Here is a 25,163-nt window from a genome sequence, read left to right as displayed (position 1 = left end):
AGTTCTCGAGGAGAGTCCCGCCCGAGGTTGTTGCGAGTCAAGAACTACATTTCCCAGGAGCACACGCGGCGGCGCGCCAAAGGCCGCCCGGGGCCGTGATTGGCTGGCGAGCCGGCCGCACGCGGAGGAGCTCAAGGAGCAGCTCTGTTGCGACAGAGGCCGAGCGGCGAGGCCCCGTGAGTTGAGGGGGAAGGGGAGCCGGAGGGGAGGAGAGTGCGGACCCGTGAGCAGGAAGCGGGAGGAGAAGCGGAAGGGAGATCAGGGTCGGGATGGAAAGGGCCGAAAGGGAAAAGAACTGGCCCAGGCAGAGAAGGAGACGCGCGGGTTGTGGGGGAGGTTAGGGGCAGCGAGAGCGGAGACCCTTTGGGACCCGTCGCGGAGGACGCGTGGCTCCCGGGGAGAAACCGCGCCGTAGTCGGTGGGGTGGAGGGAAGCGACCAAAGCGAGGTCCGGGACAACTCCTGGCAAAGATCCGAAAAGGAGGCGTCCGGCTGAGGTGCGCGAGCGCCAAGTTGGGAAACTAGAGACTAGGGGCAGAGCGGTCCCTCACCGAAGGCCCGGGGGGAAGAGCGCATCCAAGTGAGGCCGGCGGTGGGGATTGGCGCGCGAGCCCTAAGGGAGGAGGCGAGGCTGGAAGAAAGTGTGAGGGACCCTGACAAAGTTGGCGGAGGCAAGGCGTGGACAGAGTGGAGCACCAGAGGCTTGGTAGGAAAATTCCAGGGAGGGAGGGACTACTTCTCAGACATTCTTACCAATAAGTTTAGAATTTTGGAGTATCTGTTTCCTTTTCTTCAGACTCTAGAACAGTAACTACCCCTGTGCCTCATCACCATGCCCTCCGACCTGGCCAAGAAGAAGGCAGCCAAAAAGAAGGAAGCTGCCAAAGCTCGACAGCGGCCCAAAAAGGGACATGAAGAAAATGGAGACGCTGTCACAGAACCTCAGGTGGCAGAGGAGAAAAATGAGGAGGCCAATGGCAGAGAGGCCACAGGTGATGGAGGGGACTTGGGTATATTTTCTGATCTGGTTGCCCCAGCCGAAATCAGAATCTGGGGGCAGAGGCAATGAAGAATGTGTCTAGTTGGGTGCAGGTGAATAATCCTGTAATGCCAGCATTCGGGAGGCGAAGGCAAAATAATGGAGGGTTTGAGGCCAGCCTGGGCTTCTTTTACAGAATAAAAGTCACAACATACACATCTTTATATGCCATGAAACCTTTTAGTGATGACCAAACCCATAAAGTTGAAGATAGTGCCACCTTGTTACCAATCAAGGAAACTGAACTGAAGTGGCCAGCACAGACGGGAGTTGCTGATCCACCCGTTGCCATAGCAGACAATGACAGAAAAGGCAACTTCCTATCCCTTTTCTCAGTTTTCCTTCCAACCTTTATGGTAGTGAGCGTGTCGGGCTTTCCCATATGGTGGTACTCTTGCTCTTCTGTGAAGTTCTTCTGAGAAAACAGCCGTGCTTTTGGTGCATTTGGGGATGTACTGAGCTTTTCTCCATACTAGCTGAGCTGCTCACTCATGCTACAAACAGGTTGCTTTCAGACAATCTATATTCTGGTTTCCCTTCTCTGTTGCTGTGAAAAAAACACTGATGAGAACCAATTTAGGAGGAAAAAGTTTACTTCCTCTGACATGCCCAGGTTACAGTCTCATCTCGGAGGGAAGAAAGGCAGGACTATTTATGAATGCTGCTTACTGGTTTGCTCAGCTAGCTTTCGCATGTAGCCCACACCCGCCTAGCTAGAGGCAGCACTGGCCAGTCTGGTGAAGGCAGTCTTCAATTGGGGTTCCCTCTTTGCAGGCCTTTGTGAAGGTGATAGTTGAAGTTAACTGTGACAAGGAGGGGAACATGGTGGTACATAATAGTGAGCATCCCAGTTTAAGGCCCATCTCTTCACCACCCTTGAAAACTGGCTGCACAGTCCTGGGGCTGCATGTGGACTGCTCCTTGTCCCTTTGATGTTACCACATTTTTTATCCTTTCATGCATTAAGTTTTGAGACCGTAGTGTTTGTGCAAGCTGTGTGTGGCATTTTCTCTCAAAGCCTGGTTCAGTATGGCAGTGCCTTCTGATGGCAGCTCACATCAGCTGTGCTCCTGTTCGCTCTCCCTGTGCCATTTTCCAGTCAGTGTTACATCTCTTTCAGTCCTCTCACTTGTTTGTATGAATATGCAGGACCATGTTTTGAGGTGCGTGTGAGAGACTTGTACCACAGATAAACACTAAACATTTGAAACATAATAACATTAATAATGGGAACAGAAATAATAGAAAGTAGAGTTAAAACGACTGATAGAGATAAGTGGTAAGAACTGTCTCTAAAGTAAGAGTTCTAGAAGGAAACTAGTGGATCAAGTTAGGCCACGCGGAGTCTTATCCCTGGCTGGAGTTGTGAACAGTGGGGAAGTTAAGCACAGTGGGAGGACAAGAGAACTTAGAATCAGAGAGTGTATAGTAAAACTTGTCTGTGAAAGCAGGGTGTTGGGCAAGTCTTGTCGTGTGTCCTGGATGTAAAGCTCTCAGAACTCTAGAGTCTGCTTCAGATGACCTGAGCTCAGGTCCTGTGGAGCGGCCTGTTTGACCCCCAATCTGAGTCTGACAACACCTCCCCAAATTACATCTGTCTCTAGAAGTGGATTTGCTGACCAAGGAGCTAGAGGACTTTGAGATGAAGAAAGCTGCTGCTCGCGCTGTCACCGGCGTCCTGGCCTCTCACCCCAACAGTACTGACGTCCACATCATCAACCTCTCACTCACCTTTCACGGTCAAGAGCTGCTCAGTGACACCAAACTAGAACTAAACTCGGGCCGCCGTTACGGCCTCATTGGCTTAAATGGAATTGGTGAGGCCCTCTGAGAGCAAAGTGGGAGGTTTCTCTTTCTTGGCTCATCTGTTACTATGTATTTAACATTAGCAAAGCAAAGAATTAATTCTATGAGTGGGGACCAGACATGAGATTTATGACACAGCCATGTTCAGTAAGTACCAAGTGAGTAGTTTTTCACAGAAGGTGCTAGAGGTGGGGGAAACGGGGATGGATGGGGAATAATGTGTGAAGCCATTGTAAAGGAACAGGACCTCACAGGAGCAGTAGCACAAGCCTTGACCTTGGAAAGGGAATCCTGGGAGTGAAGGATAGTGGGATCTGAGTGAGTGAGTGGGACCAAGGAAGACCCTTAAAGAGTGTGGCCCCTGGTTTGTCTTTATGTCGCTCTCAGGAAAGTCCATGCTGCTCTCTGCCATTGGGAAGCGTGAAGTACCCATCCCTGAGCACATAGACATCTACCATCTGACTCGCGAGATGCCTCCTAGCGAGAAAACACCCTTGCAGTGTGTGATGGAGGTGGACACAGAGCGGGCCATGCTGGAGAGGGAAGCTGAGCGCTTAGCTCATGAGGATGGTATGGCTCTATACCCAGGGGTGGGCTGGGCTTCCTCCTGGAACCCTCGGGGAGCTGATGGTCATGTACTACCACAGCGGAGTGTGAGAAGCTCATGGAGCTCTATGAGCGGCTGGAAGAGCTGGACGCCGACAAAGCTGAGATGAGGGCCTCCAGGATCTTACATGGATTGGGTTTCACACCTGCCATGCAGCGCAAGAAGCTGAAAGACTTCAGTGGTGGCTGGCGGATGCGAGTTGCTCTTGCCAGGTGAATTTGCTCCCTTTCCCTTTTTCTTTGGAGCCCCATCTCTTGGAGTGGAATGTTCATTCTGGTAGGACTGTAGACTTGGTAGCATGGTCAGTTTGTGCCAGCTGAGGTAACCATCAGAGATGCGGCATGGACAAGTGTGTGGACTAGACTGTGAATGTCCTGGCTGAGGTACTCAGAAGTGCTTCCATGCTCAGTGCTGGAACTTCAGCACGTGGTTCAGGAGTACTCCTGAGCAGACTCAAGTTAAACAGAGTTAAGCTTTTCTTTCACCTGACCGCTTCCTGCTTTTTGTGTTTCCATCCTGCTAATTTTTATGATAGTAAAATATTAGACAGCCTTGATGTCCCCTGTCTTTTTACCCCTGGAAACCTGTGCTTACAAGTGAGTTTCTATAGTTCAGCTACTTCCGTGCCCTCCCCAGAGTGCCGAGTTGTGTTCATCTGGTTTCTGTTACAGCTATAAAGTAGCTGAGTGAGGCTGCACACTTTAGAAAGAGAAGAGGCTCGTGGTTCTGGAAGTACAAGGCAAAGGGGCCTCATTTGATGGTGGTTTTGCTAACAGAGTCCTGAAGTGTAGTGTAGGCTTCATGTGGTGGGAGAGACAGAAGTTCGCATGTCTGTCTTCTCGTCCCCTTACACAGCCACGAATGTGCTCATTGGGCTGTATCCTGTGTCTTTGCCTAATCCTGCTCACATTGCAGAGGCCAAGCACCAACATTTAGGTGCATTTCTACCCTCTTAATGTCTCTCAGTGGGGACTCCACATGTATTCAAGCCATAGTTCTGATTAAATGGGTGGTATCTTCTGCATCACACTGTTCCTGGGAAGCAGGTTGTTGAGGCTGTTCCATTGGCCTAAAGAGTTGCCTGTGTCTTAAAACATGAGTGCAGTGGCTCCACTTGTTAACCAGAAGCTGCTCTGGCTGGCTTAGGAGCTTTGGAGACAACTCTCAGTTTGAGTGTGATGCTCAGAAATATTCTTACCAGGTTCCCAAGAGTGGTGACTGCAGTCTGAAAGCCAGAGCTTTAGCCTGTTCCTTGACTTACCTGCATAAGAAAAGGACTTTGGGGGCTGGAGAGATGGCTTAGAGGTTAAGAGCACTGTCTGCTCTTCTGGAAGACCTGGGTTCTGTTCCCAGCACCCACATGGCAGCTCACAACTATCTGTAAACTCCAGCTGCAGGGGATACAACACCATCAGACAGACAGACAAACAGACATGCAGGCAGAACACCAATGTACACAAAATAAGGATAAATAAATCATTTTAAAAAAGAAAGAAAGAAAAGGACTTTGGGTACTTGTTGGAGTCTGGCAGCCCCATCAATTCATCTAACTAGGATGGTTGTTGCCTTACTAATTTATTTCCTCTTGTGCTCTGATGCCCACTAGCTGCCATTTCAGACCTCACACGTGCAAAAGGCCTCAGCCTTACCTATATAGGCTGCATCCCTATAGCTCACTTTCTGCCTTTCAGTCCTGAGTTCTGGAGACCCTTCTTTATCTGAGGCAGAAAACAGAGATTACTGTTGTGGAATATTTGTATAACTCTGTAAAGATATGTTACATTTTTTTGTTACATTTTGCAGAATATTTGTTAACCGAATAAAGATGTGTTACATTTGTTTCACCTTGCCTGCCTAAGGCACTGATTGGTAAAATAAAAAGCTGAAAGGCCAGTAACTAGGCAGGAGAGGGAAGGGCGGTGCTGGTGGGCAAAGAAAATAAGTAGGAGGAAGATTCTAGGCTGGGGGAGGAGAGAAAGGGAGGAAAAAAAGGGAGATGCCAGACAGACACACAGAGGAAGCAGGAAAGTAGGACATACACAGTGAAAAAAAGGTAAAAATTCATGAGGCAAAACTTAGATGAAGAGAAACGGGTTAAATTAAGATATAAGAGCTAGTGAGACAAGTGCAAGTTAAGGCCGAACATTGGTAATTAATAAGTCTCTGTGTTATGGTTTGGGGGCTGCAATCCAAGAAACCTGCTACAGATTGACTTGAGGATTCAGTCCAGACCTGACTGGTATTGTGGCAGACAAGCTGTGCCTTCCATTCAGCATTCAGGGTGCCTCTTGTTTCCTTTTGTGTCCTTCAGAGCCCTTTTTATTCGGCCCTTCATGCTGCTTCTGGATGAGCCTACCAACCACCTGGACCTGGATGCTTGTGTGTGGCTGGAAGAGGAACTTAAGACGTAAGGGGTGGGACTGGGAGCCACAGATCCTGAGGGGTCAGTAACACGGTGCAGAGAAAATAGGTGCCCAGAAGCTGCCCTGATGAGTGTGAAAGGAGACCAGAGAGGCCAGATGTAGCCAGTTCCAAATGCAGTTAGAGTGGACCTTTCTGTCTCATTGGGGTGTCTTTGTAAATCTAAAATGTATGAGCCTTTAAAACCAAAACCTTTTGTTTTTCCTGTGTCTGAAGTACATCTTTATTATTAAAGACAATGTTTAATTGTATGTGTATGTCTGTGTATGTGCATGCACAAACACACACAAATCATGTAAAGTGAGTCCAATACTTCATGACGTGGTGATAAAGAAAAATATTATCAAATATTATCATGGTTCTTTATAACCAAAGAACTGAGTAGCTTGGAATATTGTCTCAGCTTTAAAAGGAAACAGTAGCATGTACCTCAGTGCTGTCTCAAAAGAAAGGGCTCATGTTTCTCTTATGGAATGGGTTTGAGTTGGCCTAGCCCATTGTTCTGGATACGTTTTATTTAAATATTGAATATGCAGACTTCACTACTACTCTGTCTCTGCTCCGTTCTGCTGACAGAAAGGAAGACTCGGGCTCAGGCTCTCTTACCACTGACAGGCTCCAGGAGCTTTACTGAGGGAATGCAGTGCTGCCTAAGTCCCTGCTGGCCGCAGGAGCTGCAAGGGCACTTGGTGTGAGGGTGGGAGAGGGTGAGGGCTTTCTGGATGTGGCTATGTAGGCTTTTTTGACCAGTCTCTTGCCTGCAACCTTCCTGATTGGCTCTTTGGCTTCACAGTTTCAAGCGCATCCTGGTCCTCGTGTCCCATTCCCAGGACTTTCTGAATGGGGTCTGTACCAATATCATCCACATGCACAACAAGAAACTGAAGTATTACACGGTGAGTGGGCCTTGGCTCCTGCACCTACTTCTTTGAATTTGTTATACCGAAACAGCCATTTAAAGAAGTCCTGCAGCCCTTATTTTAGTTCCAAAGCCTTTGCGCTTGGCCATAGTCTACAGTTGGCAGCTGCTGTATGTGTGTGTGTTTGCCTTACACAAAGAAGTTGACTTCTTTACGTGCCTGGGGAAGGAGCTGGTCCTGCTGCAGCTCCTGGGCTGCTGCCTTCATTGGTGTGAGAGAGAGGTTGGTGCACAGGAAAATACGTTAGTATCTTAGCAGTCTCCCTGTTGTGCTTTGTCTTTTTATTTTTTAAAAATATTTGTTTTTATTACTGTTTTTAATTATGTGTACCTGTGTGTGGGGTTTGTATAGGTGTGGGTGTCTGCTCTGTTGGATCCTCTGGAACTGGAGGTAGAGGCTATTGTGAGCACTAATGTGTGTGTGCTGGGAATCTAATGAACACACACACCCATACCACTAAATATAAAAAAATGTAATAAATTTTTAAATAAATCCAGCCTGGATTCCACAGTGAGCATCAATTTCAAATGGAAATGAGAAAACAGACCTTTACATTCATAGTCACAGTCCCTGTTGGAGTATCAGTAGATTTTCTTTTTAGATTTTTTTTTTTAAGATTTATTTATGTATACAATGTTGTGGTGCCTGCAGGCCAGAAGAGGGCACCAGATCTCACTGCAGATGATTGTGAGCCGCCATGTGGTTGCTGGGAATTGAAGTCAGGACCTCTGAAAGAGCAGTCAGTGCTCGTAACCTCTGAGCCATCTCTCCAGCCCCATTAATAGAGTCTTATCACCTTCTAAAATTCTGTTTATTTGTAGAAAATATTATTTATGGATGCACTCTGTATCTTTAATCTTCTACAGTCTAAGTTCTTTTCTTTATGTGTATGGGTATTCATTGTCTACATGGTCTCTATGTGTATCATGTGCAGTGCCCAGTGAGGCCAGAATAGGGTGTTAGATCCTGTGAAACTAAGTTGTGAACATGGATGGTTGTGAGCTACCATGTGGGTGCTGAGAATTGAGCCCAGTTCCTTTGGAAGAGCAGCCAGTGCTCTTAACCACTGAGCCTCCAGCCCCTCTTCTGTAATCTTTAATAATCATGATATTTCCAGGTTACTTTTAAAATTAGCAACTGCTTTCTAGGTGAATATACATACAGTCTGCCTCTTTAATGGCCTGTTTGTTAGTTTTTTGGTTTTTTTTTTTTTTAGTGGATGACTAGCTTGAGTCTTGGGCTTTGGTTTGGTCAGAAGCCATGGCAATCCAATTGGCCATGATCCTAAGTCCAGGTGGTTTGTTTTCCTTTGTCGGGGACAATCCTTACTACCCATAAGTGGCATTAGCCTCTCGGTGGGCTGTAAGAGGTGGTTTAGGGCCTGAACTCCATGGTGTCTGCATGACTGTATCTGGGGCTTCTGCAGACACTGAGTGTTCTTCTGGTTAATCTTTGGATTGCCATGGACCTTGGCTTGGCTGAGTAAAAGACATGAAATTGAAAATAAACACCCATACATTTCCGGTTAGGCTGTAGCAGGACTTAGTGGTACACCTTTGCCTCGTGTGTCATGTTAGTGTCCTGGGTTCCATCCTCAAGACTGCAGAAGTAAACACCAGGTTCTAGGTTAGCATGTACTGCTTTAATGCAGTTCCTCTCTTCTTACTGCTCAGACTTAGAGCAAAGCAGTCAGTGTTGCTGTCACCCTCTAATCTGAGTGAGAACCCAGGACTGAGCCCTGGGTAACGCTGCCTCCTTGCCTGGGCAATCCCCCACAGGGTAATTATGATCAGTATGTGAAGACACGGCTGGAGCTGGAGGAGAACCAGATGAAGAGGTTTCACTGGGAGCAGGACCAGATTGCACACATGAAGGTAGGGAAGTTACGCTGCCGTTCTCCACTTGTATTGGGAAGTGATGAGGCTGGGGGAGGCTGGGAGAAGTTGGGAAGGAACGTGAGTCATTTCTTACTCAAGGTTAAAGGGTTAATGCTGTGTGTGGTGGAGCACGCCTTTAATCTCAGTACTTGGGAGGCAGAGGCAGGTGGATCTCTGAGTTTGAGGCCAGCCTGGTCTACAGACTGAGTCCCAGGACAGCCAGGGCTACACAGAGAAACCCTGCCACAAACAAACAAACAAAACTAACCTGAAAAAGCTACTGCTTGTGGTGTAGTATGCACATGCACACCCTAAGCCCCAGCGTGGTCTCCTGTACACCCTTTAAGCTTTCCTTGTCTCTCGCACACACTTCAAGCCCTCTTCTGGTCTCTTTCAGAACTACATTGCCAGGTTTGGCCATGGCAGTGCCAAGCTGGCCCGGCAGGCTCAAAGCAAAGAGAAAACGCTACAGAAAATGATGGCATCGGGACTGACTGAAAGAGTTGTGAGTGACAAGGTGAGGTCTGATGGTTAGATCAGGTGGCTGAGGCATGGGTTAGGAAAAGTACTGACATGAGATGCTTCTCTTCTTAGACGCTGTCATTTTATTTCCCACCATGTGGTAAAATCCCACCACCTGTCATTATGGTGCAGAATGTGAGCTTCAAGTATACAAAAGACGGGGTGAGTATAGGCCAGAGCACATGTAAAGAGCCTGTGTGTAGCTTGGGGGCCGGGTATACTTTGCATGGGCAGTTTCAGCAGTGGAAGCCTCTCCCATTTTTGCTGCCTGTATCTGCTGACTTTTACCAGGGAGGGGACAATTTTCAGGCTTAACAGATGGAAGCGGTGGGTTGGGATCGGCTTTGACAGTGACATCGCCTCCATTCTCTCCACCTATGGAGTTGGCATGCCAGGCTGAGCAAATTCAAGTTCTAACCTGTTTCTCTTTCTCTCTCTCTCTCTCTCTCTCTCTCTCTCTCTCTCTCTCTCTCTCTCTCTCTCTCCCACCTCAGCCTTGCATCTACAATAATCTAGAGTTTGGCATTGACCTTGACACAAGAGTGGCTCTGGTAGGACCCAATGGTGCAGGGAAGTCCACTCTGTTGAAGCTGCTAACTGGAGAGGTAATGGTGCCAAGGTGGTTCTGGTACCTTCATTAAGGAAGAAGGGAGTGAGGAAGTGCTCTGGTGGTTGAGTGAGCCATGTGGAGGAACTGGGGCAGTGCTGAGGCCAGGGAGGGTGGGTGGGGAAGAATCTGTATGACTGAGAATGCTTGTGAATGCACGCATGTGACAGTGTTAGGCTGGTTGGACAGAACACCTATACCTTGGGGTTTCTTTAGAGAAAATGTGTGTTGTGCCTACATCATGTGCCTTATTGATGTATTTTACAGTGGACCTTTTATGTCCTCCTAGTAAACTGCTATGTATCTTTGCCTCCCTTAAGAGTCTGTTTTAGTGAGTCTTCCTAAGTTTATACTTTTATATCTGTTTTATTGTGTGTACATTCACATGTGGTCAGAGGACAATTGTGGGGGTCAGTTCTCACTTTCCACCACGTGGGTCAAGGTCGACAGCCAGTTCCTTAATCCACTGGAGTGCTTCGACGGTAGTCTGTGTGTTGGCAAAGTAGATCTATGGGAAGGTTGTCGAGCCGTGTACATGTGTTAGTGTCTGTTTGGGTTTCCTTTTTGGCGTGTTTGCTTTTCTGATTCTACTTAACTGTTTCCTAGCTTCTACCCACAGATGGAATGATCCGGAAGCACTCTCATGTCAAGATAGGACGTTACCATCAGGTACAGGGCCGGCATCAGTGTTGGGGGTCAGGGTAGCCTCTCCTCCGGGAACATCAGCTTCTGCCTCTCCCTGCTTCTTGAATCCTGAGCAAGTGTCTGGGTGGGCTCTTAGGGGCAGGCCCCATTAGGAGGAGGTGTCCCCCAAATATGGTGGTCTTGTTTTCTCTGCAGCACTTACAGGAGCAGCTGGACCTGGACCTTTCACCATTGGAGTATATGATGAAGTGCTACCCAGAGATCAAGGAGAAGGAGGAGATGAGGAAGATCATTGGGAGATACGGCCTCACTGGGAAACAGCAGGTGTGGGAGGAGGGGTGGGAAGGACCCAAGATGACTCGGAGGCTATGACCAGATGGTCAGGGAACATTCCTCACACCTAGCTTTGGGAGCGACCCCAGAGTCTCCTCTGTTTCTTTCTTCCAAAGTGCCGTGTACTATGAGGTTGTGGGAAAGGATAGTGAGCGGGACGCTTGACAGGCTCTTGAGCCAGAGTGCATGAGAGCGCTAGAAAACAGACATGAAACTGCAGGGTCCCCGGATCATGTCGCTGCGTCAGAACTTACATGCTGATTGTTTTTTAATATTTATTTATTTATTATGTCTGTGTGTATGTCTGTAGACCAGAAGAGGGCACCAGACCTCATTACAGATGGTTGTGAGCCACCATGTGGTTGCTGGGAATTGAACTCATGGAAGAGTTCTCACCTTTGGAAGAGCAGGCAATGCTCTTAACCTCTGATCCATCTCTCCAGCTCCTTGCATGCTGATTGTAAGAGACTGAGTGGTCCTGTTCCCAGGTATCCCCTGTCAGACTAATGGCCTGGCCAGTGTCTTGCTGTATGATCTTGGATCATCCTAGGCTCATGTCTTGCAATAATAATAATAATAATAATAATAATAATAAAAAGGCAATAATGGCAACAGGAGCCAGAGAGGGGAAAGAGGACCCATGCTGCATGGCAGGTGTAACACCAAGTTCTTACGTCATGGTTCCTCTAGGTGAGCCCAATCCGGAACCTGTCAGATGGGCAGAAGTGCCGCGTGTGTCTGGCCTGGCTGGCCTGGCAGAACCCTCACATGCTGTTTCTGGACGAGCCTACCAATCACCTGGACATCGAGACCATTGATGCACTGGCAGATGCCATCAATGAATTTGAGGGTGGCATGATGCTAGTCAGCCACGACTTCAGACTCATCCAGCAGGTGGGTGTGATCTGAGCAGAGTGGAGTGTGGGTAGAAGATTGTGTGAATGAATCACTTGCTGCCCGTGGAGGGCATAACACGTTTGCTAAATTCAGGGAAGGGCTCAGGTCCTTGTGGCCTGGTGACAGCCAGATCTCATGACTCTGTAGGGACAGTAATTAACTTGGTCTAGGTGACCCAAATAAGTGTTGTAGTAAGAAGAATCTGGATTATGAGGAGGAAAGGCGGCTGGCTGTTTCTGAGCTTGTAAAGAAGCAGGGCAGACACATGGTTCACGAAGCCCCTGAACAGATCAGGAGCCTGTGGAGACCTCACAGTGGGGGATGGCACTAAAGGATCTGGCTTGGAAAATTCTGGAATGCTGGTTCTAGTGCTCTTGAGTAAAATACCCGCAGATAAGGGTTTGGGCAGGGCCTCAGGGGAAAGGCTGTTTCATTCGGGAAGCTTCATACAGTGCCTGGTGGTGGGGAGGGTGCCGAGGACTGACCATATTGAGCCCAGCATCTGCTTCCAGGTTGCACAGGAGATTTGGGTCTGTGAGAAGCAGACAATCACTAAGTGGCCTGGAGACATCCTGGCCTACAAGGAGCACCTCAAATCCAAGCTGGTAGATGAGGAGCCCCAGCTCACCAAGAGGACCCACAATGTGTGAGCCCTCAGCCAGGCTTGGGTCAGGAATGCCACCTGGAGACTGCCAGCTGACACCTGCCCAGCCACTCAGGACAGGACCCTGGGGCTGTACTCCCGCATTGCTGCAATACTGCCCCAGCCTCTCCCTCAGCCTGCCTTTGCTGCATCTTATCTCCAGCTGTCCGTTTCCCATCTTCCTTCCATTTGGATCTGTGTCTGGACTTGGCTGGCTGTTCCCTCCAGACCCTCACTGGCTACCTTGTCCTGAGAGATGCAGCCAGGGGGTCCCTGGGTTAACCCAAGGTGCAAGCCCGGGTCTGGCCCTGGAAGGATTCAAGAGCCTTGTTTTATGGGTTTTGGTGAAGTTGGGGGAATACTGCCAGCCCATCACCCCCATTCCTTATTGCTTCTGGTTTGAGCCCTGGGCCAGGGCTGTAGTCCTGGTCGATATTTTAATAATTATTTAACTGTAGATCTGTGTGTCATCTACAAAGTGTCCAATAAAGAGGAAGCCACAGTCCCTCATTCCTGGGTCTCTTCAGCATTCTTTCTCTCCCTGAAGTCAGCATTCCCTTCCCCTCAGCAGCCATGGGCCTGAGAAGGCAGAAGTCTGGCCCACTGGAGCTGCAGAAACGTACTGCTCCCCCCACCCCACCCCCTCCAGACCAAGCTTTCCCTCAGGCCTCTGTTTCAGGAGACTTGGCTGTGGAGAGGGCTCGTCAGGTCACAGAGGTGGATGGACCTTGACAACTTTTGACAGTAATGGAAACAGCTAGGAGCTAACGTTCCTAACCAGTTTCCTGGTGTGTGATGCTGAGCAGGCGGCCATGGACCATACTTTGTAGTGTGGTGTACTCCACTCACCTCACATAGGTTCCTTGTCTACACCTGTCAATTGGTGGAGTGGGAGATGCAGAATCTGGGGTCTGCATGTGCAGTTCCTGGACTGACAGGAATCCTTTATCTGGTCCACACCCACCTTTTATTTAGCTCTGTCCAGCTTACATCTAGCCAGAGTTCTTTGTCTGTCTGGCCTTTTGGAACTTTGAGGCTTTGTGTCAGCAGGCACTACCGTATCTACCTTACCCAGAGGTGGTTGTTACCCCTGAAGCCTTAGTGGCCACCTTTGTTGGAAAGCATACCAACCATTTTAAAGTATGTATTAACAGCACATCTAAGAGCTTACAAGGAGCATCTAATCAAGTGGGAAAGGCTATAAATCAATACTAAATTGTGGTTTGGAGACTAGGAGGGTCAGAAGTACTCAAAAGGGAGGGAGATCTCTGACCACAGCCTAGAAAGGCAGACTTAATCCTGTTCCTTTAAAAAAAAAAAAAAGTGATAAGTGTCTGCCCTCCCCAGATGGTGAGGTCCCAGAGCTGCTTAGCAGAGGGACCAAGCCATCCCACTGAGAGTTGAGACTGGCAGGTCTCTGCTTCCAGAGAACTTGGCTCTGCTACCTGGGCTGGGGGCAAAGTGGTTTGAATCAGCCTGCCCTGAGTGGTCTGAATGAGCCTGTAGACTTGGTTCAACAGAGCCACTTGTCACCAAATTCAGCTACCTGTTATTGGGAAACCGGCTGTGGCACAATAATCCTGGAATTGTGTAGGCCTGGAATCCCAACACTAGAACACTAGGGAGCGTGAGACCAGTCTGGGTTCCTGACCTCCTTTTACCTCAACCGCCATCAAAAAGAAAAAAGACTGGCCCTTGGAGCTCAGGGTTGAAAGGACTTAACATCTGAAGGAAGGAAAGTGTACGCAACCTCATAACCCAGTCAGCCCATTTGTCACCTACACCCACTCAGCAGGAGAAAACCAATCTGACCGTTTTAAGAATGCCTAGAAAGTCTGCAAATTATCTAAAATTAGCTGTGCCTTGTTTGGGATTCAGAACTGCCCTCGGCCTGGAAGCAAACAGCAGCTGCGATGTCACCGGGTTTTTCTGAAATGGAGCAGGGGTGGCAGTGCTGCGTGTCTTCACACACAGCAGGTGGCATTTGCTGCGCACCCCCACACACACCAGTTTCTGATGTGTGGTGCCCTCTACTCCCAAAAGTTGGTGGTTTTTGAGCTGTTCCAGGATTCTTAGTCAAGTACCTGTGGCTTAGCTCAGATCTAGGATCAAAATCCGGCAAAAGGGTTGGATCAGGCATGGATTCCAGAGGGTAGCTGACAGCCTGGTGCTATCTCATTGAGCTGGGAGTTGCTGTTCACCCACGTGGCCCTAATAACAAGATGACCAAAATCTTGACTAGCTGCAGCCTTCTGCTGGCAGGAATGGCCAGAGCAGTGGCTGGTAAGGTACCCAGCCAGCTCTGACTCCCCCACTGGCTTAGCCACCTGTCTCCCACTGACCAAGTCCCAAGTCCCCCTATTCACATCTTAGGGTTCCTAGTTCAGAAGTCTGTGTGGAAAAAGACACACACATAGAGGAGTGCCTTAGTCAAAGTCAAAGTAATTTGTGGTCAGCCCAAACCATCCATACATAGGTCACCTACCTGCTGGTCCAGCGATGCAGTAACTGCCATACAGATGTCCTTGCTAGACAGCAAGTTGCTCACCAAACACCAGTTTGGTGAACATATGCTTTGACTGACAGCCCTCCCTCTAAGAATGTCACCTCCAGGGATAACTCACTTCTGCAGGGCTCTAAGATGCATTTGTAGAACAACACTCTCACAGTACACAGCAACCCTTGGTGTCACCTGTCACTCATCCATATTAGAGACAGCTGCATACATGTACTGATGAGAACAGCAAGATGCAGGTGCAGGGAAACAGTACAGTTAGACCTGAGTACCCAGGGCTGGCAAGATGGCTCAGCGATTTAGTGGGCTTGTTGCTCTTACAGGGGATCCATGTTTTGTCCTAGTTAGTACTCACTGTTTTGGGTGGCTCCAGCTCCAGGGTCTCTCAGAAAGGTATGCATGTACATATACACACAAACATAAAATCTAACAAAAAGACCCAGGGATCCCTAGCATGCATGTATAAAGCTGGGCACACCAGCACACTCCTGAAATCCCAGCCCTGGAGAAGTAGAGTCAGGAGGATTCCCAGGGCCTGTTGGTCAGACAGTCTAACTCAGTTGGTAGGCCCTAAATTCAGTGAGAGACCTTGTCTCAAAAAACAAGAGGGAAAACCTTGTAATCCATTAGATCCACTCAAATCAAACTAAGGATCAAAAGAAAAAGTTGAAAAAGGGGGGAAGGGGAGAAATAAACTCAAGTATTTCTATAAAAATGCATAAACAAGCCAGGCAGTGGTGGTGCATGCCTTTAATCACAGCACATATGAGGCAGGTGGATCTGAGTTGGAGGCCAGCCCAGTCTACAGAGTTCAGGACAGTCAAGGCTACACATAGAAACCTGTCTTGAAAAACAAAACAAAACAAACAAAAAACAAAGCAGTCAGGGGGCTGGAGAGATGGCTCAGAGGTTAAGAGCACTGATTGTTCTTCCAGAGGTCCTGAGTTCAATTCCCAGCAACCACATGGTGGTTCACAGCCATCTGTAATGAGATCTGGTGTTCTCTTCTGGCCTGCAGGCACACATGCAGACAGAACACTGTAAACAAAATAAATAAATAAATCTTATTAAAAAAAAAAAAAACAAAGCAGCCAGGCATGGTAGTGTAAAGGCAGCACAGAGGAGGCTGAGGCAGGAAGGTTTAAAGTAAGAATCTGTCTCAGGAAAGAAATTGTGTTGAACTGAACTCATGTCCAGTTCAGTGGTAGGGCACTTCTCTGGCATGAAGAAAGCCCTAGGTTCCATCCCTAGTCCTGCAAACATAAATGCTCATGACCAGTTCATGCATAGAGATACTGATGTCAGGGATCACTGTGTTAATGGAGGCATTCAAGGAGAAACCAGGAAGCTATGTTTCCACTTAACTCTTACCGTCAAATCTTTGGCAAAAGATGGGGACAGTGGCATATTCCCGTTTAGGGCGAGTATTGCCCATATCAAGATGAGCTCATGGCCCCGGCAGAGGTACTGGTGTCAGGGACTATGTGTTAATGGGAGCTTTAGCTACAGAGTGTGTTAGGATTCTGCCTCTGGAAGTTCAAGGTCATCCTCATCTAAATAAGGAGAGATTTGCATAAGGCTCTGAATTCAGTCACTACCAACACCCACTCCCCCAAACAAAAAATCTATCTGCATTGTGCTATCTCCCAGCACAGTGACTGTTAACATAGGATACAATGACATGGATGAGAAATGAAGTCACAAACAGAGCTGGAGCAGCGGGTGGGTTGTGAGCTAACCAACACCCTGGTACTAGGATGGGACACGGGTCCTCTGCAAGAGCTGCAAGCACGCACTCAACTTCTGCGCCATCTCTCCAACCTCTGCTCTGTCTCCCTGCCCCTGCATCTTGCGGTTTTCATCACAAATAAAGATGCCACTCACTGGCTTGCTCCATTCTCCTTAAAAGTCTTCATTAGTGCAGTGGTCCCTGACATCCACATCTCTGCCGAGGCCACGGGTTGATCACGAACTCTGTCCTCGTTTGCGTTCTGTTACTGTGTTAAACACCATGACCAAAAGCAGCTCAGAGATGGAAGGTTTATTTCAGCTTACAGCTTGCAGTCCATCCTTGTGGGAAGTCAAGGCAGGAACTCCCAAGCAGCGAAGAAGAACGTAGAGCAGAAACCACAGAGGAATGTTGCTTACACGAGTTCAGGGTCAAGTTCAGCTCCTTTCTTACACAGTCCAGGCCCCTCAGCCTAGGGATAGAATTGTTTGTAGTGGGCTGGACCCTCCTACCTCTGTTTGCAATCAAGAAAATATCCCAGGCAAGTGGACAAGTCAATCTGATGGAGGCAGTTCCTCAGTTGAGGGTCTCTCTTCCCAGGTGTGTCAAGTTGACAACACCAAGGTTAGTCAACACAAGTCCTTTGTGGGTGACACCTTTTGAAGGCCACCTGGCTGGCCCAGCCAGGCTGAACACTAACTTCCTGGGAAGTCCAGACAGCTGTGTGTCTGTTGTTGCTTAGAGAGCTGGCCAAGCACGCTATATCAGAGGGCATCGAGAGCGTCTCCTAGTACATCAGCTCCAAGTGACGTATGTTCCTGTGCACAGTGTTGATTTGAAAAAGAGATGTGATAAACCATGTGTTGTCTGGGACAACAGTGTCCTCGGTGTTTGAAGCTACCACAGGTGGAATCACAACACACTTTATAAAAACTGCTTTCTGGAGACATGCCGTAAGTGACAGGCTAGAGTGCTGTGTTGATGAATGGCTGTCTAAACACAGTGAGCTGAAGCAGGACCAGGGCTAGGACCAGAGGACTGAATTTACGCTGCTTTCATTACTGGGCCCACAATCCCTAGCATGTGGGTTGGTGCCATTAACTCATCCGTGTCATCGTACTCAATGTGACAGCCACTGTGTTTGGACACTGCAGACTGATTTGTTTTTGCGGGGGAGGAGGGTGGTGGTTGAACTCAGAGCCTTATATAATTCTTGTTATGTTTTGTATTGTTTGAGATATGGTTTCTTTTTTCTTGTTTGGATTTTTGAGACAGGGACTACTCTGTGTAGTCCTGGCTGTCCTGGAACTCACTCTGTAGACCAGGCTGGCCTTGAGCTCACAAAGATTTGCCTGCTTTTGCCTCCCAAGTGCAGAGATGAAATACAGGCACCACCACCACGTGACTTTTGAGCCAAGGTTTCGTGTAGCCAAAGTTAGCCTCAGTCTCCTTGTTTAGCTGAGGATGACCTTGAACTCGGATCCTCCTTCAGCCTCCCTGGAACTGAAATTACAGGTCTATACCACTGAGCTGTGTATCCAAACCAGGCAAGCTCTCCATTAACTGAGCTACAGCCACAGTCTGCAAATGTGTGCTTCAAGATATGCAAACAGGAGTGGTGGCTCACATCTGTGAGTTAACTCAAACTCAAGGCCAGCCCAAGCTACAAAGTATGTCACCCTACTTCAAAAAGAAATAACAATATTAATACAAATAATAATAGTTCATATACATGTAAACTGTAGGTTAGATCAATTTACAGATAACCTGCTATCCTAAATAGCCTTAAAAAAAAAGCACTATTTTATTTATTTAGGTAATTTGGAGACAAAGTCTCACTATAGAGTCTTAACTGGCCTGGAACTCTGTAGATCAGGTTGAGCTTGAACTCACAGATCCACCCACCTCTGCCTCCTGAGTGCTTGAATTTTAGAGGCATGTACCACCATGCCCACCTTGTTGGATTTTTAACTTTCCTCTAATATTTTCTAATAATTTCTCCCCTCTCAAGATGTTTATGAGACTTCTAAATTTTTCTCCTTTGTGTTTTGAAACATCTGAAAAATGCTCACAGACACACAAAATTGCTGTTATGGTCTCCACTAGCCTGTCCTCCGCCTGGACCCCCGCTTGCCACATACACGCTTTCTCTTTCACCAGGTTCCCTAAAGACACACCTACTCTCCTCAAAGTTTGGAGAGACTGAGCAGAGCAGGGGGGACGTCAGTGAGCAAATTTAACACTCTCTGTGTTCGCCTTGTGGATAGATCTGGCTTGTCATGAAAGGACCCGTCTTCAGATGATGGCTGACACACCACTTCAGAGAGCACCCCCGTCACACATCACAGATAGGATTCATGTTGCGACTTCACAAGTTGAGAATCAGCCATCCACACTTGGGTTCCACAGCTCCAGAGAAAATCCAGAGGCCCAGACCCAGACGATGGGGCCCGAGCCTCCCTCTGCCCACTTCACTGCTTGGTCTGACACTGTGATGCCGAAGGTGCCCTGGGAGACACGAGGAGTGAGGAGCACACCTCAACCCTGAACGGGATCACCATCTAAACAGCATCCTCCAGCTGTCTACATGCATGGGGGTGCCACCTCTGCCCCTGCATCCCTCGGCCGCTTCCTCCTCCCTCCTTCTTGGCCCTTCCTTCCTCTCTTCCTGCTTTCCTTCTTCCTTACACTCTTCCTCCATCCCTTCCTTTTTGTCCTTGCTTAATACTGAGCCAAAAAAGTGCCTCCCACCACCAAAATCAGGGAAAGTGAGCAAGTTCAGGGCTTTCTGACCACAATCCAGTGTCTCTCCCTGCTCCTGCCATACAGACTTCTCAGGTAGGCCCTACATAAGAGCAAAACCCAGGCTGAGGCAGCTCAGGGGAAGAACGTGTGCTTCTCCCTTTCCAGGCCCCAGTTTTATCCCAGTCCTCTACCCCTACAACAGGACTGAAAGCATAGGAGAAGAGGGTGGTCATCGTAAATATGGTGGTTGAATGAGATGTCCCTATCGCATTTGAATATTTGGTCCCTAGTTGATAGCATTGTCTGGGGAGGTTTAGCAAGGTTGTGGCCTTGCTAGAGGAAGTATATTACTGGAGTGGGTTTTGAGAGCTTAAGGCCTTGCCCTACTGGCAGTTTTCTATGCTTTGTGCTTAAGATTAAAGATGTGAGCTCCCAACATCCTGCCCCGGCTGCCAGGCCTGCCTGCACTATCCGACCTGCCATTATGGACTCTAACGCTCTGGAACTATAAGCTAAACTCTTCCGGAAGTTGTTTTGGTCAGGTCATGGTGTTTTATCACAATAGGAGAGTAACGAACAGAGTGTACAACTGTACACTTGCTACTCGGGAGGTTGAGGAGGGGAAGTGTGTTGACACCATAATAAAATTCACCCGAAGTTTACTCCAGATGAGAAGATGCAGTTGGAATGATGCCCTGGAACATGTACTTGACCTGCCCCTCCCCCCAACTTACAGGTGACATCAAATAGGAAGACTTAATTTATTGGTAGGCATAAGGAAAGTATTAGTTGTCCCACACTCTGCCCTGACACTTCTATAGCCATTGCCCAAGGACCTTTCAGTGTGCAGCCTAGACAAGTGTCCCCAACCCTGTATTCCCTAGCCCCACCCCTTCGCTTTAGAACATAGGTACAATGGGTCAGAATTCTTCAAGCCAGACTGTTCTGCCCCGTGTAGCTTCTGTGGCTCCACCAACTCACAAAGGGGATCGAGGGGTGAAGACACCATGTCTGAGGGGTGAGTTGAGGACCATTGGGAGCAAAAATCAGAGACTACACTGGACCTGAGGCCAGAGAGGGGAGCTAGGTGCTGTCAGGTCCTGGGTGGGTTTGAGCATTCCCACGGCCCCTGGTTGTGCCGCCTGGGACCGGTTTTCAGCCTGCAGACTTCCCCTGGGCAATTCATTCTGATCCCAGAACTCTGTGGAATGGAGGCCTCTCCCTACTCTTCCTCACCCACAACATCCACTTTACTGCATAGTGGATGGAACGGTACTCTCATTTACAAAGGACTCAGTGCTTCTGTCCCTCACAGGAACATCCAGGCCCAGACTCTCAAGCCTGGGCCAGGTCTTCACTCTCCTTGCTGATCTATCAAAGACCCTTATTCTAGCCCTAAAAACAATGCCCATGCCCGCTCATTCTCCAGTGGCCCCTCACTTTCCTGAAGTCCACTTTGACACCGTGAGCATCACTCCCTCTAGAACCCAGAGTTCACAGTCCCTGAAAGGTAGCAACTCTTTCCCCTTGTCCCCACTGCCACCCCTCCTCCCCCACGTGGTACTGGTGAGACACAGAGCTAGCAAATTCTCCCTAGAGCTTACCAACGCCTCTGGGAGGCCTCCCACGTGACTCTGGAAGAGGTGCTGGAGAGAGAGCCTTCTCTGCTGGAACCGGTGCCCAGCCGGGAGCGGCAGAGCTTCCAGTACAGGCTCTCGGTGCTCTACCTATACTACCTGGGGCTGCTGCGCCGCTTCGACATGGCTTATGACCAGATGGTGCAGCCACAGAAGCGCCGGCTCCTGCGTCGCCTCCTGGACGGCGTGGCAGGCCGTGTGCTGGAGCTCAAGGATGAACTGGTACGCGTTGACCTGTGCGAGATCCACTGCCTGGACCGAGTGTTGCAGGATCTCAAACTGACCCCAGTGCGTAAGCAGCCACCCGAGATGGGGTGTGGGTTTGGAGGGACTGGGCAGGCCTTGACCTGAGGCAGTTAGGGAGCAGGGTGATGAAGGTAGAGGTTTAGACTCTCAGGAACTGGAGGGCTTTGGAGTTGGCCTCACACTGCGTCTGAGAAGACCTGGGAACCTCGGCGGGACGGATGAGTAGGGCCTTAGGGAGGCTTGTTTCTCAAAGTATGGTCCCTGGCCATCATCTAGGAGCTTGTTGGAAACCCAGAGTATATCTCAGACCGGCTAAATCTGCACTTGTTTCTTGAAACATACCAGGAGACCTGTGAGCACAGCCAAGTTTCACACAGCCAGAGGTTTCAGAGCACAGTGCTAGGCAACCTCTGGTCCTGTTCCATCAAGGCCAGAATTCAGTCCTTGCTCCATAGCCAAAAGAGTCTCAAGGTTTCCCCAGCCAGCTCCCAGGAAACTTGGGGTTGGGGTGGGAGAGAGGGCTGCCCAAGATCCCACATTCTTATGTAGGAGTCAGGATGGTAAAGGCACTATCAAATGCTTTCCTGTAGAACCAGAGGTACGATGGATTTGGCACCCTCAGAATTTATCTCAGTCAGATGTGGGGCAGGGGTGACTCTTGGGTCACAAACCAGGATCCACAAATTTCCCATCCCAGGCCCCTAGGTGGGAGGAAAATGGCATCAGGAGTACAGACATGGCTAGAAGCCCTGCAGATGGCCAGAGGGCCTGGGTTTCTAAATTCCTGATCCTCCTTCTCCCCATATTGCGCTGAAGGCAGACCTGGAGGTCCCCATCCCCAGATATTTTCAGCTGGAGCAGACCAGCGCCATGAAGGCACGGCAGCAGATGCTGGCTGAGATCCTGGCCAGACTGGAGCCACTGATTTCTCAGGAGGTAATGTAGAATTGTTTGGGTCAGCACCTGAGTCCTGGAAGCCTTAATAAAGTAGGTAGGGTCAGCTGTGTACCCTCACCTGGCTAGTTAGACAAACTTACAGTGAAGAGCGGAAAGAGATGTACTCAGTGTGGCCACAACGCAGGCCATCCCACGAGATTCAGGTTCAAATAAAGGGCCAGAAATATGCATAATTAAGTAGTCCTCTCAAAGTCCCACCCATCACCATTCTCTGGGCTCCAGTCTCTGCTGCAACTTAGGCTAACAATTGGCACACCCCTAAGTTTCCCTTTCTGGGAGACAATCTCACCCTTTGGCTGGCAGCAGACTTCTAGCACTTTCCTTTTCCTCCCATGATCTTCCTGGGAGAAATCCCAATTCCTTGGGGTTCATTGCCTCGGTCATCTGACACAAGTGTCTCTTCCAAACATCTGCCTTCCGGCTGGGATGTTTACTGTACGTGGGGGTCGCCCTCCAAGAGTCCTCCTACAGGACAGGCAGGTCCTGCCCTACCCTGCTCCCACTTCAGAGAGCTCCTTGGCAATCCCTAGCCTCCTCCAAGGCTGCTCTTGTATTCCCTGGACCCTCCAACACCTTGCAGGGCAGATCTGCAGCACCAGGACTCTGCCCCCAGTACATCCTCGGTGACTGATCTCTCAGCTGCCCTGGGTACAAGCTCTTGCTCATGTCCTCCTGTTCTTTTGTCCCTGTTATGGCAAGAACTTTCGAGGAATGAGCCGGACTGAAGCCCTAATTCTAGTGCAGAGTGCTGAGCGGGCCAGGCAGGGCCGACTGCGAGCCATCTTCATGCGAGAGATTCGGAAAGAAGAGGAACGGGATAGGAAGAATCGGGAGGATGGGCGACAGAAATTCAGTCAGGACCAGGGAGCCATTGTCATACAAAAGGTATTTAACCCTGAGTGGCAGAAAAAGGGCCAGGGTAGACTCTCTCCTAGTAAGAGCTGGGCTCAGTAATTAACCCTGGGAGTGAGGGTGCCCCAAGTCTGTGGTCCACAGCTTGGTGCTAAACACAGGACCTTATCTATCAATAAGCCCAAGCACAAAGGTATATTGGGATGCATGTGTCTGGCGCCTAGGAAAGCAAGTCGGTCCACTCTGTACCCAGGTCCCGGAGAGGTTGTCTCTCCACTCTAGCCCAGCTTCCTGAGGCTGTCAGAGCACTGGTTGCTCTGACAAAGGCTCTGAGTTTGGTTCTTAGCACCCACATGGTAGCTCACATCTGTAAGTCCAGTGCCAGGGCATCCACCACCCTCCTTCCTCCAGTCCCACCCTTAGGAGACAACAGTCAGCAGGAGGTACCCCTGCTGCTCCCCCCTAGGCCCGAGGTCACATGATCTGGAGAGCATCTGAGTGGCATGTGTCCCCAATCCCAGGTGTGGAAAGGTTACCTGCAGAGGAAACGCTTTGAGCAGGATCGGCGCGCGGAGATGGAGTTCATTGGCATGGTGAGTCCTCCCTGGCCCACACAGGGCTCCTCCTTCCCCATCTCCGTCCTCTGCACCCTGTCCCAGGCAGACCCTGGGGGAGAAAGAAGCATAAGGACGGGGAATTCACTGGGCTTTTCAACCCACCCCGCTTCTACAGCATCCCACAGGATCTCAGTTGTGGGGATGGGGACAGAAAGAGGATGGGCCAGAGCATCCTGGACCTTGCATCCCTGCCCTTACTGAGAGGAAAGGCTGCAGGGGTGGGTCCAGCAGGAGTACCCCGTGGTGCCCTTCAGGCCTCTTCTAGTCTCAGGGAGCCACTAGAAGCCATGTTGGGGTAGGCGTATACCCCTAAGCCAGGACTTATGAGGTCACAGCCCCCCGCCCCACTTGCTCTGCTGAGCGTGATTGCACATGGAGGACACGAACTGGGAAGGGGCTGAGACCCTTGCGTGATGCACATGCGCACGTGTGTGTGTCCAGTTGGAGTGAGCCGCCCGTTCTCTTAAAGTGCCCTCTGCTCTCAAATCCTTCCCTCATCCAGTCAGTTTCTGTTGAAGGCCCTGCTAGGGCGAGGGTCACACTCCGGGGAGAGGAACTTTGCCCTGGATAGATCCTGAGGAGACCTGGTTGACAGAGGGGCTGTTGGGGGTGGGCAAGGCCAAGGTCAGCGCGACTAAGAGGAAGGCTTCTCCAGGGTGCAGGATCGATGACGGCTAGGGGGCTGCTGTGTATAAGTAGAGGTCAAAGACTTGCTAAGAGGCTGCAGAATGGGACCCCCCAGGAGGGAGAGCAGGGGTGGGGGCAACAGCAGTGGGTGAGGAATGAGCCTGGCCGCCCGGGCCCATCAACAGTGTGAGCTCAGCGTTTTCAGTAATTGTCTCTGCGCAGAGTGATATTTAAAATACATTTGGGAGCCAATGAGGCGGGAAAGTGGCTGTGAGAACGGCTGCCAACTCGGCCGCCAGGCGGGGCATGCATGGGGGCTGGGGCCTCAGGCTCACGGGGGAGGGCTGCTGGGGGGGGCCACCCCGGATGCATCTAGCAAACTCATTACCAGGGTAATTTACACAGACAAATTTCAGCTCCAAACACAATTTCTCCTGATGCAGGCATGCCCGTCGTTCCATGAGGGCATGAGTTGGGCAAGCGTGTGGCTGTGTTGGGGACTGAGTGGGGGCAGCATAGGGGCTGGGCCATCCCAGGTAAAATTTTGAACCCTCACCCTGGCCTCTCTTCACTTCCCCTAGCTCCCCTCGCCCAACCAGACAGCACACCTGAACATCCTGACCCAGGCCTTCCTGGGGGAGGAGTCACGGAGGATCCTGCAGGTGGAAAAGGAAGAGGAATTCCAGAATGCCATAGGGAAGACCCACGATTCTCTCACAGAGATCGAGGGGCCAGACATGAAGGAGAAGATGAAGGACCAAATCCGACAGTGGTTTATTGAGTGCCAGTCAGTGTCCACAGCCGCAGCTGTCCCGACCTTCTCTCCCTCACCCATTGTCCCCAGAACCTGTTCTCTGTAGAGCGACTATCCCCTTCTTCATCAGCTCTCACCCCTTTCCAACGCTCGTGGTCCAGACCTTGA

General features: G+C 49.7%; 2 protein-coding genes and 1 long non-coding RNA gene across 5 annotated transcripts in view; 2 read left to right on the top strand and 1 right to left on the bottom strand.

Moving 5' to 3' along the window:
* Positions 1-48: 48 nt before the first annotated feature.
* Abcf2 (ATP binding cassette subfamily F member 2) lies at positions 49-12,826 on the top strand. Of its 3 annotated transcripts, none has more exons than XM_087907519.1 (15): positions 49-176; positions 796-991; positions 2,643-2,855; positions 3,232-3,414; positions 3,492-3,663; positions 5,763-5,858; positions 6,666-6,768; positions 8,571-8,666; positions 9,067-9,186; positions 9,264-9,353; positions 9,686-9,796; positions 10,405-10,467; positions 10,639-10,767; positions 11,467-11,670; positions 12,186-12,826. In XM_087907519.1, exons 2-15 carry the CDS (start codon positions 832-834, stop codon positions 12,321-12,323), a joined length of 1,878 nt encoding a protein of 625 aa, XP_087763645.1. In that variant the 5' UTR covers positions 49-176; positions 796-831; the 3' UTR covers positions 12,324-12,826. The 3 variants fall into 3 exon arrangements, with proteins under 3 accessions (XP_087763645.1, XP_087763647.1, XP_087763646.1); XM_087907521.1 differs by lacking the exon at positions 49-176 and adding an exon at positions 227-496; XM_087907520.1 differs by lacking the exon at positions 49-176 and adding an exon at positions 521-705.
* A 2,747-nt stretch (positions 12,827-15,573) lies between these two features.
* The window catches only part of LOC148121953 (uncharacterized), an 18,603-nt gene continuing 9,013 nt past the window's right edge, over positions 15,574-25,163 (bottom strand). The window contains exons 3-5 of the long non-coding RNA XR_015738195.1: positions 24,850-24,897; positions 23,534-23,663; positions 15,574-15,869 (exon numbers count right to left, since the gene is read on the bottom strand). This is a non-coding gene — a long non-coding RNA (uncharacterized LOC148121953). The remainder of the gene's footprint in view (positions 15,870-23,533; positions 23,664-24,849; positions 24,898-25,163) is intronic.
* Positions 20,270-25,163, top strand: part of Drc11l (dynein regulatory complex subunit 11 like) — a 12,235-nt gene continuing 7,341 nt past the window's right edge. The window contains exons 1-6 of the mRNA XM_087907518.1: positions 20,270-20,323; positions 20,903-21,230; positions 22,005-22,124; positions 22,845-23,030; positions 23,519-23,590; positions 24,823-25,028. Of these exons, the coding sequence (XP_087763644.1) occupies positions 20,313-20,323; positions 20,903-21,230; positions 22,005-22,124; positions 22,845-23,030; positions 23,519-23,590; positions 24,823-25,028 (923 nt within the window). The 5' untranslated portion in view covers positions 20,270-20,312. The remainder of the gene's footprint in view (positions 20,324-20,902; positions 21,231-22,004; positions 22,125-22,844; positions 23,031-23,518; positions 23,591-24,822; positions 25,029-25,163) is intronic.

The sequence above is a fragment of the Myodes glareolus genome, chromosome 6, assembly GCF_982192425.1.
Source record: "Myodes glareolus chromosome 6, mMyoGla1.1, whole genome shotgun sequence".
Taxonomy (NCBI): domain Eukaryota; kingdom Metazoa; phylum Chordata; class Mammalia; order Rodentia; family Cricetidae; genus Myodes; species Myodes glareolus.
Note: the sequence above shows the minus strand (reverse complement) of the source record. Positions and strands in the feature narration are given on the sequence as shown.

Coding starts and splice junctions, on each gene's coding strand:
- Abcf2 (XM_087907519.1), top strand. CDS start 832: ATGCCCTCCGACCTGGCCAAGAAGAAGGCAGCCAAAAAGAAGGAAGCT. Junction 992..2,642: donor CAATGGCAGAGAGGCCACAG/GTGATGGAGGGG, acceptor ATCTGTCTCTAG/AAGTGGATTTGCTGACCAAG. Junction 8,667..9,066: donor ACCAGATTGCACACATGAAG/GTAGGGAAGTTA, acceptor GGTCTCTTTCAG/AACTACATTGCCAGGTTTGG.